At 42.0% G+C, this 13,830-nt stretch overlaps 1 protein-coding gene across 4 annotated transcripts in view; it reads left to right on the top strand.

Annotated features, from left to right (window-relative positions):
• DIS3L2 (DIS3 like 3'-5' exoribonuclease 2) overlaps nt 1-13,830 on the top strand; it is a 571,411-nt gene that overhangs the window by 251,989 nt on the left and 305,592 nt on the right. For all 4 annotated transcript variants that reach the window (XM_075340408.1, XM_075340407.1, XM_075340410.1 and 1 more), the window contains one exon: nt 9,689-9,862. In XM_075340408.1, coding sequence (XP_075196523.1) covers nt 9,689-9,862 — 174 coding nt within the window. The remainder of the gene's footprint in view (nt 1-9,688; nt 9,863-13,830) is intronic.

Below are 13,830 nucleotides of genomic sequence, written 5' to 3' on the forward strand. Positions count from 1 at the left end.
CAGATGTGAGCTTGCACCATTGTCTTACATGAGATCGAGTGCAATGCAAGATTTTCTCACTGCACTCAAGCGAGTCATACGTCAGTGTGACTCTACCCGTACACTAAAAATAAAATTGACGTAGGGTCCCCCATATTATGATACCTCGACAGATAAAGCCCACGGCCACAGACTGCAGCCCCAGCCCGAAGAGGAACCGCATGTGGCTTTTTTTTTTTTTAGAAAAAAAACAAACCAGCATGCCGACGCCCCCCCCCCCCCCTTCAATTTTGATACCCAGCCAAGATAAAGCCTGACAGCTGATACAGCTGTACATGTTTAACATGCAAAACGTACGTTAGGTTCTTTTATTGGTTCTTCTTCCTGTGGCCTTGCTTATCTCAATCACCATCGATCGTAGTGAGTATTTTCTGTCCTCATTTGGGCGGCTTATGCACATTATCGCACTGTTATTGCTTAGTATATTTTGGGCTCATGTGCTTACAACTATATGCACTATATGACAAATTTGACCTCTCAATATACTTTGTGCTTACGTCTACAATATATGCACTATGCTGCTTATGTTGACCTTTTGTTAGACCTCATACAATTTGGCACTCACTTCTTTTGATGGTTTGATCATTTTTTTATTTGGTGCATTGTCCACTTTACATATATTTTTTACGGGACTGTACTAATTGTGACAGGTATAGGCCATTCCTACTATCCACTTTTCTATATTATGGATAAACATTCCTCCTTGTTTTTACTTGGATTTTTTTACTAATAAATAAACTTTCTAATTTTTTCACTTCATTTTGACTGTGTTTGTACTTTGTACTTTTTTTTTTTTTTTTCCCCTCCTAGCTACTGATAGTCACCATGTAGACCCAGCTTTAAGGCATCCATTAAGTTTCTGATGACCTTTCCTATTGCCATTAGCATGAAGTGAAGTATATATAGTTTGTGTTGACCAAAATCACATAATAGAAATCCTTGCATTACTACATATTGTGTTTAATGCCTGCTTCGGACAATCGTTAAAGGGGTTGTCCACTACAAGGGCAACCCTTTTTGATTCCACCAGGTAAAATAAAAAGCCTGTACTTTCCTGCGTGGTGTCCAGGCCCGTGGTGCCAGGGCTTATGTGACTTTATGGCGTCATGCGAGCCCCCCGTTCAATCAGTGCCGGTTTGTGTCTTTTCACCTTTGGACACAGGTGCACTCAACAGGAAGTGAGCGACAGCCACAACGCTCACTTCCTGTTGAATGATTTGTCTGAAGGCGGGGAGACGGAAGCCGACCCTTGCAGTCTGTGTGGAGAACCAGACTAACTGTTCAGGAGAGGTGACGTGCCACTCTAGGTGGAGTGATTAGTGGGATGTCAATGTAATTTATAAACCTAGCCGGCCCTTTAAAGACTTATTTGTTAGCTAGAGTCCCCCATGCATATTAAATTAAAATCAAGGATTTTAAAAATGTTAGATAAGAAATTACAACCATAGATCACACGGTACAGTGTATCAAGAATAAAACTTGTTTGTGGGGTTGTTTTTTTAAATTTTGTTTTGAGATTGAGAACATAAAGCGACATTTTTAATAAAATTCAATTGAAATCTGCACTGGGTATTCAGGTAACACCTGGCCAAGTGGAAGTGGATAATCTGTAGGTTATAAAGTTACTCTTAAAGAAGTTATCTGCTACCCTAACGCATTTCATGTTTTCTTCATCAGTCGTGCTATTATGTGCCACTGAATGAGTAAATACTCTTATTAGAATAATGGAAACCATTTTGTCATACAACTAGCATCACTTGGTGTCTGCCAGTAGCAGCTCTGAAATTTAGGCCAGTATAGTCCTGTCACTGTGTTTGGTATTCAAATTTCGGCGCTTTTCAGCTGTCCACATCAGTGATTGGATTACTTAAACCATTTGCTAGTGAAATGCTGTTATCTGCATTTCAAAAGTAAAGGTGTCTGCCCCTGCTGTTACTGCTGAATGAAACTGTCAGCTCAGTTTGTGAGGCAGACTAAAGGTCCAGTCACACTAAGCAACTTACCAGCGATCCCAACAACGATAGGGATCGCTGGTAAGTTGCTAGGAGGTTGCTGGTGAGATGTCACACTAAGCGACGCTCCAGCGATCCCACCAGCAACCTGACCTGGCAGGGATCGCTGGAGCGTCGCTACACGAGTTGCTGGTGAGCTCACCAGCAACCAGTGACCAGCCCCCAGCGCCACGTGGAAGATGCTGCGCTTGGTAACTAAGGTAAATATTGGGTAACCAACCCGATATTTACCTTGGTTACCACTGCACGGAGCTACACGTGCAGAGAGCAGGGAGCAGCGCACACTGAGCGCTGGCTCCCTGCTCTCCTAGTTACAGCACACATCGGGTTAATTACCCGATGTGTGCTGCAGCTACATGTGCACAGAGCAGGGAGCAGCGCACAATGCTTAGTGCTGGCTCCCTGCTCTCCTACTTACAGCACACATCAGGTTAATTACCCGATGTATGCTGCAGCTAAATGTGCACAGAGCAGGGAGCAGCGCACAATGCTTAGTGCTGGCTCCTTGCTCTCCTAGTTACAGCACACATCGGGTTAATTAACCCGATGTGTCCTGCAGCTAAATGTGCACAGAGCAGGAGCCGGCACTGACAGTGAGAGCTGCGGAGGCTGGTATCAAAGGTAAATATCGGGTAACCAAGGACAGGGCTTCTTGGTTACCCGATGTTTACATTGGTTACCAGCCTCCGCAGAAGCCGGCTCCTGCTGCCTGCACATTTAGTTGTTACTGTCTCGCTGTCACACACAGCGATCTGTGCTTCACAGCAGGACAGCAACAACTAAAAAATGGCCCAGGACATTCAGCAACAACCAACGACCTCACAGCAGGGGCCAGGTTGTTGCTGGATGTCACACACAGCAACATCGCTAGCAACGTCACAAAAGTTGTTCGTTAGCAGCGATGTTGCTAGCGATGTTGCTTAGTGTGACGGGGTCTTAATTCTGATTCACTCCAAACCCACCATCAGTAGCCCAGTGACAGCTTACTTTTATTTTGTCTGATTTCTGTGCTGGAAAAAAAGTATCAGAGGAGATAGAATCAACTGCATAACAATCCAGTACAATGTGATCCCAGCTAAAATGTGCTCATAGAAGCTATACATCCAATGCAAGTACAGAAAGGAAGTGTTTTGAAGACTTATGCTATCCGGCAAGGTCATGAAAGTAGTGGAAAATGCCTTTAGACTGGCTAGAGGGCTTTGACCCACCCCCTTACACATTAAACTAATCTCAGATCATCAATTGATACGACTGACTATCTGTGAATGAAGAGGGCACCGACTAATCGTTAGGGGAGATGTCCATCAGGCATGTCTGATTTATGGATCGCAGAGAAGATGGTAGATCAGTAGCAAATAAGAAAAAATGGGTAAGAGAATTTGGTAACCCCAATGGAAGAGCAATGGGTTTACAACCTGACTGAAAAATGGTTCAAGCCATGTTATGAGCATTATCAATACAGAGTAAAGTCTGGCTCACTCAATTATTAGGTGCCTCAGAGAAAAAAAACGTAGTAGAGTCAAAGATAACTCTGGCACACAGAAAAAGTTAAGAGTCTGAGACTCTTAACTTTTTCTGTGTGCCCGAGTTATGTTATGAGCATTAATGAGGGGAACAAGTAAGTATAGGCATTTTTAAAAAGGGATGGGATATTTTGTACTTAAGGGTGGGGGGTTGAGGTTGGCTTTCTCGTTTTTTACATATATATAGATATAGATAGATATAGATATAGATAGAGATAATATATATAATATATATATATATATATATATATAATATATTATTATAAATTTATAAAGTATTCTTTAAGAAATGTACTTGAGACCTTTAGAATTGGCCAAATTTAAATCTGCAAACATTAAAATGTAAAACAAAAAATAAGGCTTTTTATGTTTGTTCTAAAAGACCCCACAAATATTCAGTTAGATAAATATTCAAAACTGTTGCTTCTATGAAGAGCCTTCCACTGTCAAGGAAATGAAGCTTCCTTTTCCAAATTTTAACCCCACTTCAAGATCCATAAAGCATATGGCAGTTAAGTGATAGTAAAGATAAAATTTTGATGGGGTGGGCTAATCTAAAAAAAAAAACCTATTGAGGTATTTCCTAATTTCTTTTTTAGGTCTAGCCTGATGATACTTTGTAGTATAAAGTGGTTAAACAAATTATTCCTATCAAGCTGGATGGTATTTGTGGAATATATGTAGAGTTGTGTCCTCAGGAAAATGTTCAGTTTGATAGACCTGGGTGAGGCCATAGAAAACTAGATCATGACATACAGATCCTTCTCTCACGCCTGTAATTTTCTTGACAAGCTTTTGTTTGGGCAGGAATGTTATGTTTTATTCCATGCAAGTTAAGAAGGGATGAAATCACCGTTCAGTTTCATCCTGCAATCCCATGGCAAACTTTATGTAAACTGCTGACATGCTGTCCAGGTTTCCCTGGTCTCATTGTCAAATCTCATCTCATTTTTTCAAAGACCTGAGAGATGAATAAGTCTCAACTAGTCCCATCAGCCTTCTCTAGCTTTATATACTCGTGCACTCAATGTGATCTCTCTTACAATAACACATTTATGTTTATCTAACTCATTTCAGGAATATAGTGCTTTCCAGTTATGCTCCAGTGATGAAAGAGGGTAAAAAGTGGTTACATCTTCAACTGGTATAATTTGAATAGATGCGTGGAAAGCAATTGATGTCAAATGTCTAAATGTAACACTTGATAAATATCAATCTTACATTTTGACACTTGACATCAGTCGCTTTCCAAACATATCTGAGATGCCCAACAAGCGTTATGCAACTCCATTTTATTGTGTAGTGACAAATTATTACATTTTCAAATTTTAACTTGGGTTTAGCCCCTTACCAACAAAGCCTTTTTTTCTTCCTGACGAGGCCAAATTTTACAATTCTGACCAGTATCCCTTTTGAGGTAATAACTCAAACACTTTGACTGATCTCGGGTAGATTTTTTTTGTAAGGCCAGGGCCACACTGGGACTACTGCGATCCTCACATGACTCGACTTACGCTGGCAGCACAACGGGAGCAGAGTGTCATGCGAGTGTCATTGCAACTGAGGTCCAATCATGCAATCTTACAGCTACAAGGGGCGGGCCGGCTCTGAGGAGAGGTTGGCCGGCGCTGCGGAGGGGAGGGAGGGATTTATCTCCTCTCCTCCGTAGCCAACTATTGCCATTCTCGCCCTGCACTCGCGGTACACCGGTGTACTGCAAGTGCAGTGCTATTTTTCTCTCGCCCCATAGACTTGAATGGGTGCGAGAGAAACAAGGATCGCATTACACTCGCAGCATGCTGCGATTTGTTTTCTCAGTCCAATTAGGGCTGAGAAAATAATCGCTCATGGGTGCTGACTCAGGCTAATATTGGTCCGAGTAGAATGCAATGTTTTATCCCATTCCACTCGCTCCCATTTTCATGCCGTGTGTCTTAGGCCTTACACATTGTATTTCCTGTTAATGTAAGCTCAGGTTGAAGACTGTTTTTTTTTTTTTTTTTAAATATCACAAATTTGGAAAAAATCTAGCAAATTTCAAACTTGTAATTTTTATGCCTTTAAATCAGTTATGTCTCTCAAAATAGTTAATACCATTTCTCCCATGTCTACGTACATGAGCAGCATTTTTCATACATATTTCTTTTTTTTTTTTTTATTTAATTAGGAAGTTTAGGGTTAAAAAATTATCAGCAATTTCTCATTTTTCAAACAAAATATAAAAAACCTATTTTATTATTTTATAGAGGCCCCTATCATTTAAAAACTGTACTCCTCAAAGTGTTAAAAACCACACTCTAAGTTAAACCTTTTAGGTGGTTCAGATAAATTAGAGATGTGGATGGAAAAAAGTGAAAATTGTACTTTTTTTCCCCATAAAAATCTTGCTTTAGCCCCAACTTATGCATTTTCATAATGGTAACAGGAGAAAATGGACTGTATAATTTGTTGTGCAATTTCTCCTGAGTATGCTGATGCCTCATATGTGGTAGAAAACTACTTTTTGGGTGCACGGCAGGGTTCAGATGGGAAGGAGTGCTATTTGAATTTTCAAGTACCGTTTTGGCGGGAATAAATGTCAGATGCCATGTCACATATGAAGAGCCCCTGACATGCCAAAACAGCAGAACCCCCAAAAGTAACCCCATTTTAGAAACTACACCTCTTGAGGAATTAATCTAGAGGTTTTGTGAGCATTTTTAACCAGGCGATTCACAAAATTTTATAAGCTTGGGCTGAGTAATTTCAAAATTTATTATTTCAATAAATTGTTGCTTTGGCCTCAAGTATTTAATTTTCAAAACCAATGGGAGAAAACTGTACAATTTTACACAATTTCTCCTAAGTACGCCAATACCTCATATGTGGTCGAAAATTACTTTTTTGAGGTACAGTCCTTTTTAAGATAGTCTTCTAGGTACAAAAATAGGCTAAAATTTAACTTTTAATTCTAAAATATTAAAAGCCCAAGAGGGATACATGTAACCATGAAACTCCAGTGCTCTAGAATATGAGATAATAACTTGTCCTAGCACAAGGAGTCAATGATGTATAACAAACATAACAAAAAAACACAAAATACATAAATCATGAATTGAGTAGATTATATCCACCCGTAGGACAGTGGTCCACTTACTAGGGAAGAAAAAATAATAAAAAAAACTCAATATACCTAAATCAAGAGCTAAATATTGGTCCTCAATGGAGAGACCAGTACAATTACTATTGCTCAATATACAAATAAATGAGAACAATCTCACCCATGTTCAGTGGTCTAGGGCAAAACAGGATCTCCTCCGTGTAGGTCCTCTTTGTGTCGTCAGATTGTCACTGACCCTACATAAACCTAGGAGATAGATTAAACCTGTTGCCCAAACTTCTGTCCTGACAAGGACAGACCACAGCTGGCCCTCTCTATATACCCCTACACCGATCCTATCCACGTCCCGACGCGTTTCGTCATATAAGACTCATCAGGGGACTCCGGTGTTTAGATAGAGGCCAGAGGTCCTAAGCCCTCGCTCCCAGAATAACATGAAGGAACCAGAGCCACAGTGACAAAGGGTATATAAATGGTAACGGTCCAATAAGGATTATAGGTCAATTAAGAGACTCACCAGTGGTGATTCAGTTACGCAGGTGGATGTATATCCAATATGATGCATATTAATGTCCCATGATGACGCCACCTCCTGTATCAACCTCGTGTACATGTGGAACGCAAACAGCGTCCACGTTAAGATCCCAGCAATGCACTTCCGGTCTCGCAGCGATAAACCGGAAGTGCGTCATAACAAGGGCGGGACCATTGCTACACACTAATATGCACGCTCCAAGCCACAGGCCCAGGGCGGCGTTCAATCCGCCTACCGGAAGTGAGGTAACGCGATCAAAAGGCGGTGGGAGTGGCAAAAGCGTCATGCAGACGTCAAACCACCCACCGCCCATTCAATGAGATCACGGATCATGATGACACGCCCTACACTCCCAGCGCTCAGGATGCATGTAAGGAAGCAAGCCCCGGTCCACTACACATCCCGTGCACCGGATCGAGCAACGGCATCACATTCAAAGCAAAAAGAGGCGCAAAACACATCATCCTCAGGACAGGGGCACCATGCAAATCGCAGCACTCATGCCCCAATAAAAACACAGAGCCCGATAGATGGGGGGTACCTCACTAGCACATGAAGAGGGGATCATGGGGCAGGATCACATTGCTAAGTGCACCTATCTGAAAATCACCACACATCCTAGTATGAGTCATCTTAATAATCTTATTCAGTGTAATCAGCTTTCATCACACATAGTTATAGTCATGTTACCCAGATATTACAAGTGTGTATAAATCCAGGATTCCACATATATGGAGGGATTATTCACTGTATTTACTGTCCCTCCAGGACTATACAGGTTACATCTACTTCAAAGAAATTAATCAAGGTTATCATTGGCTAGTGATTCTCCTAATGTCTAGATAAAGCTGGCAAATTGAAGCTGTTCATTTAGGCCCCCCGGGGACGAGGTGCCTAATCTAAATATCCATTTCGTTTCCTGTTGGAGAACACACCTGTCCCAGTCGCCACCCCGTTTTGGTCTGGGGACGACATCAATACCCACAAAACGGATGGCAGTAGGATTGCCACCATGTTTAGCCCAAATGTGTCTGGCTAGTGGTTTGTCCCTCTTGTGTTCGATGTCGCCAAGGTGGTCTCCAATTCTTCGCCTAAATTCACGGATCGTTTTCCCCACATACTCCAAGCCACAGTTACAGGTAGCTTTGTAAATCACTCCTTGAGTGCGACAATTTATGAAATGACGTATTTCAAAATTCCTGTCCAGCACCATACTTCTGAACGTTTTCCCAACTTCCAGGTAGGGGCATGCTATGCATTTAGAGCATCTAAAGCAGCCCTTCACCTCCCTGGACAGCCAATTGGTCTCCTGGTGTCGTTCAAAGTGGCTGTGCACCAGCCTGTCACCAAGGGATCTCCCTTTTTTATAGGTGATCAATGGTCGTTCAGGCAAGGAGGGGCCCACATCCCTATCCATTAAAAGAATAGGCCAGTGGTTCTCCAGTATTTTACGGACTTCAGTGGCTCCATTGTTGAAAGTTGTGATGAAGCGAGAGAAAACATTCTGCTCCAATGGCCTCTCCCGGTCCATCAACAATTCCATTCTAGGGGTGTTTTTCGCTTCATTATAGGCTCTTTTGAGTATCTCCCCAGGGTAGCCCCTCTCTTTAAAACGGTCACGGAGCTCCCTTGATTGGCTTTCAAAGATCCTTTTATCCGAACAGTTCCTCCGTAAACGGAGGAACTGTCCTTTGGGGATCCCCCTCATGTGGAAGGGATGACAGCTCTCCCACATGAGGAGAGAGTTGGTGGCTGTGGGTTTACGGTAGGTTGAGGTGGAGATCTCACCATTCCCACTTTCCTGGATAAGAATGTCCAGGAAGGGGAGATTGTCTTCCCCAATGACGTGTGTAAAGGTCAGCCCAATATCGTTTTGATTAAGGCCCGCTACATAGTTAGACAGTTCCATCCTCGACCCTGTCCATACAATCAGTATGTCATCTATGTAGCGGGCCCATATCTCAAATTTAGATGTAGAATCTTCCATTCCTTCCACAAAAATCCGCGTCTCCTCCCACCAACCCAGGAGCAAAGTTAAATTTTAGCCTCTTATTGCTACATTCACTATTAATTGATAAGTGGCCTCCCTCTGTTTGAGGTTTGCTGACAGTAGGTACAAAAATAGCAGCATGCACTGTTCTGGTCCAGAGTAATGTATGCAATGTAAAGGCAGCTCAATCACCCACCCACAATTTGTGGAAGAGACTCACCTGTTTATCTTACAGTAGTTCAGGTTCAGATCACAGTGTTGAAAAAGCTAGCTTTTCCAAAAATGAGAACTTACCAGACAGGAACTGATTTTGCCAATGGTACTGAGCATATGCTATTCATGCATATACGTTATAATGACCCATTGAAAATAGAACACCTTATTTGATCTGTCTACCTACATTTTAGTACACAAACTGTAACATGAATGCTAGAAAAGGCAACTGCTATCAGATATTTATTTCTTCCCCTACCTCCTATTTGTCTTCAGGAAGCTGATGAAGAGCCTCGGGCAGGCTGGTGAGATTGAACCGGAGTCAGAAGGAATATTAACAGAATATGGAGTAGATTTCTCAGAATTCTCCAATCATGTGGTGAAGTGTTTACCTCAGAATCTGCCATGGACTATTCCTAAAGAGGAGATGGAAAAGAGGAGAGATTTGAGGTTAGTCAAAATGTCTTCATTTTTGTTACAGTAACTACATTTTTGGGAGGTTTTATATTAATTTGTAGCGGGAGTCTGGGTCCTGAGTGCCCAACCGAGCGGTCAAGACCTGTTAGAAGCATACATCTTGGGAAATAGGAGTGCACAACTCTAAGGCTATGTGCCCACGTTGCGTTCTACTACGCAGCGTGTAAGTCACTGCATGTGCGACTCGGAACGCAGCCGAAAAGCTGCGTTCTGAGACGCATTGTAACTGCAGAATTCCTGCTGAATTCATGCGTTCCGGATGCTTCCAGAACGCACATTTTTGACTGCGGTCCCACTCTGCTCTGCTGCATCCCCATAGACTTGCAGCAGAGCCAAGTGGGACCACACTGTCAAAAAGAGCATGGCTGGCTGCGAGACTGAGCTGCGCGATCAGAATGCACTCGGGTGAACTTCACCCGACTTCATTGTGATCGCACGGCTCTGTGCATGTGCCGCGGCTTGATTTGCGATCACAGGTGAAGGACTCACCGGAGACCGCAAATCTCCTGAGTGACTGAAGTGAGCCGCGTGATCACTGATGCCGTCACTCAGGTTACCCACGGCCAGCTGGAGTCCTCCACCCGAGATTTGTGGCCGCGGGTAACCTGAGTGACGTCTCCGCTGACGGTGCGACTCACTTCAGTTGCTGCGTGGAGCTGACAGGAGCGGCAGTGTTCTACGGCTGCTCCTGTCGGCTTCGTGTTGCAGAGCTGGATGCGTCGTGGGACCTCGTGAGGATTACGCTGGACCTGGAGGGGTTTTTGGGGATTTTAATAAAGTGGTGAAAGAGGGTGTTTTTTTGTCTTTCAAATAAAGGATTTTTTTGGGTGTATGTGTTTATTTACTTTCACTTACAGGTTATTCATTGGGGGTGTCTCATAGACATAGATGCCATTAACTCCTTATTACCCAGGGCACCAGGGCAATTCTGGATGAGCCGGGTAGAGTCCCGGGACTGTCGCATCTAATCGATTTGGCAATTCCGGGCGGCTGCTTGCTGATATTTTTAGGCTGGGGGGCTCCCCATAATGTGGGGCTTCCCATCTTGAAAATACCAGCCTTCAGCGGTGTGCCTTTTATCTTGGCTGATATCAAAATTGTGATGGGGGGGGGGGGGAGACTGCACGCCGTTTTTTTTTAAAATTTATTTTACTGCACTACATAGACCCACCCACCTGTGCCTGTGATTGGTTGCAGTGAGACAGCTGTCACTCATCATGGGGGCGCGTCTGACTGCAACCAATCATAGGTGCTGGTGGGCGGAGAAAGCAGGGAATACCAGATTGAATGAGCGGCCGACCTTTTCAAAAGCTGGAGAAGCCGCCGCAGTGATAGCCGTGCAGCGCCACGCCGGTGTTCGGTCAGTGATCGGTGAGTATGAGAGAGGGGGAAGAGGGATAGACCAACAGAGAGACCGACATTGCAACCAAGACGCACAAAAGTGACTTGTTACTCTTTAGAACGCAGCGTCTTGGCAGCAGCCGAAACGCTGTGTTCTAAAACGCAACGTGCGCATGCATTATGCACAATCTTCATAGATTGTGCTGGGGATGAAGGACGCATGCAGTTACGCTGCAGTGCAATACGCAACGTAACTGCATACAAATATGCAACGTGGGCACATAGCCTAAGAGCGGAGTTTGGATGTGGTAGAAAGCAATAGGCTTTCTACTGTATCTATTTCGCTGTGCGTATGTGTTAAAATTTAGGTTCTCTAATTTTGTGCTGATGGTCTGCCAACCCTCATCAGTTGCTCAAGACTCCTGCCTGAGAGCTTGTGCATTATATATATATATATATATATATATATATATATATATATATATATATATAATATATAATATATAATATATATATATATATATATATATATATATATATAATATATATATATAATATATATATATAATATATATATATAATATATATATATATAATATATATATATAATAAATAAATCAGAATAAAACGCTACTCTTTAGATCACTTAGCGGTCTTTATCTTTGTGATTAGCAGGGTCAAGAAATGTTACTGCTGAAGAATTTTTAGGCTAGTTTTGGTCATATATCCTTGTGCATTCCTCTGCTAATGTTGGTCTGTGTAGAGTTCGATTTGTAGTAATTCTTAGGCAATGCAGTCTAGAGACCAAAGACTGAAGCTTAACCAGAGAATGAGTAGTACTGGCAGCATTTTCAATCTACTGAAAATAAGACTAGACTTGACTGAATCGGTCACGTGCATAATAGGAGAGCCTTAAAATACTCATGCAAGTTCAGCAAAGGTGAATCTTAAATTTTAGATTTCACAATGCTGCTCTCCTGTTGCGATACTTAACGAAAAAAAAATATTTCCGTTTAGCTTGCTAATTTTAGTAATAAAGACCTGACAATATTCAATTTAAATGTTGACTTACTCCAGGAAAAAATGGCATTTCTGTCAAGTTTAGTCATTCTTACACATGATGCAGATTCTTGGCAAATTCAACAGGATTTATAAATAAGGATATTGGTTGGGATTTAGAGATCAGAATGGAAAGGGAAAGTTAAAACAATTTGTACGAAACTATTATTTCTGTAAAAGCAATTTTCTTAGCAGCTGCTCAAACCAAAAATGTATTTTAAAATAATCCCTCTTTTCCTGCATTTACACAGTAATCAATCTGTACTATTGTATGCCTTGTCCAGGAGAAACGGATGTGTTTTTCATATATAAAGGTTCACAGATAAATGGATCTCTTGACCTGCTAAATGTTTGCTGCTTTATTTTTAGTGTCTAAAATCAATGTGTCCGATCTATTTTTCATTTTCTCTTCAAAATATATTCATTGTAAAAACGAAAACCGGGGTCAAGACGGTCTAGTGCTGAGCAATTAAGTAATGTGAAGGCATTTACCCAGAATTCAGGATTATTTTAGTTAATATTTAATCTAGTCTTTCTTTATAATCGTTTTTTTCATTGTGAAAATGTATGTTTTCACGTTTGCAAAGACTTACTGTTAGAGTTGAGTGAGTAACTATTTGTACTCGCTTTACTCATAAAGAGTACTGTCTAATAAACGTGCATTCATTCTGAATAGCGTGTGCAAAATGGGGAATACTTGCCATGTAACGAGCAACCCGAATTTCGCACTATTCGCTACTTACATGAATAGTATGGCATTCGGGTTACTCGTTCCTTTGCGAGTTTTTTCCCATTGACTTGCAGTGCACATGCTATTTGGAATGAATAGTATTAGACAGTACTTGTTATGAGTATAGCGAGTACGAATAGTTAGGTACTCTCTCAACTCTACTTACTGTCTAAGCAGTTAAGTCTGATACTTGCTTCTTGGAGACAAGAAGAGAAGAGTACCGCACATGATGGGGAGCACAACAACAATAATTGGTAAAAACAACCTTTATTTGTAGAAAAAGTTAAAAACCATTAAAATACAAAACACACACCTAATAGCACGGCATGCGCCCACCGCCCAGCTCCAAAGCAATATTGTGTGTATTACAAATCATGAAATACAAGCATTAATGACACGTGGCAGAATTTGAGATGACAGTAAACAGCATGTATACAGCCGTAACAAAACCCAGAGGGAGAATATAAGCATATACCCTCATAAAGCCACAGGGCAAAAGGAGGCCCAATAATACCAGGACATAGTCAGAAGTATAAAGTTTGCAATTACTGACTATAATCAAATAACCTGATGTGGCAATATACCTATGCTCGTATACAGACCATATGTCCCTCTAGGGGAGAGGAGGGTAAGGAATGTGGAGGCAGGGACGGGGGTGGGGGGGGTAGGCATGGAATCCCGTGAGCAAGGCCCACGCGTATCGCCGCAAGAAAAACTGCTTCCTCAGGGTAGGCACGCCTACCCTGAGGAAGCCGTTTTTCTTGCGGCAATACGCGTGGGCCTTGCTCACGGGATTCCATGCCTACCCCCC

The sequence above is a fragment of the Anomaloglossus baeobatrachus genome, chromosome 3, assembly GCF_048569485.1.
Source record: "Anomaloglossus baeobatrachus isolate aAnoBae1 chromosome 3, aAnoBae1.hap1, whole genome shotgun sequence".
NCBI classification, from domain to species: domain Eukaryota; kingdom Metazoa; phylum Chordata; class Amphibia; order Anura; family Aromobatidae; genus Anomaloglossus; species Anomaloglossus baeobatrachus.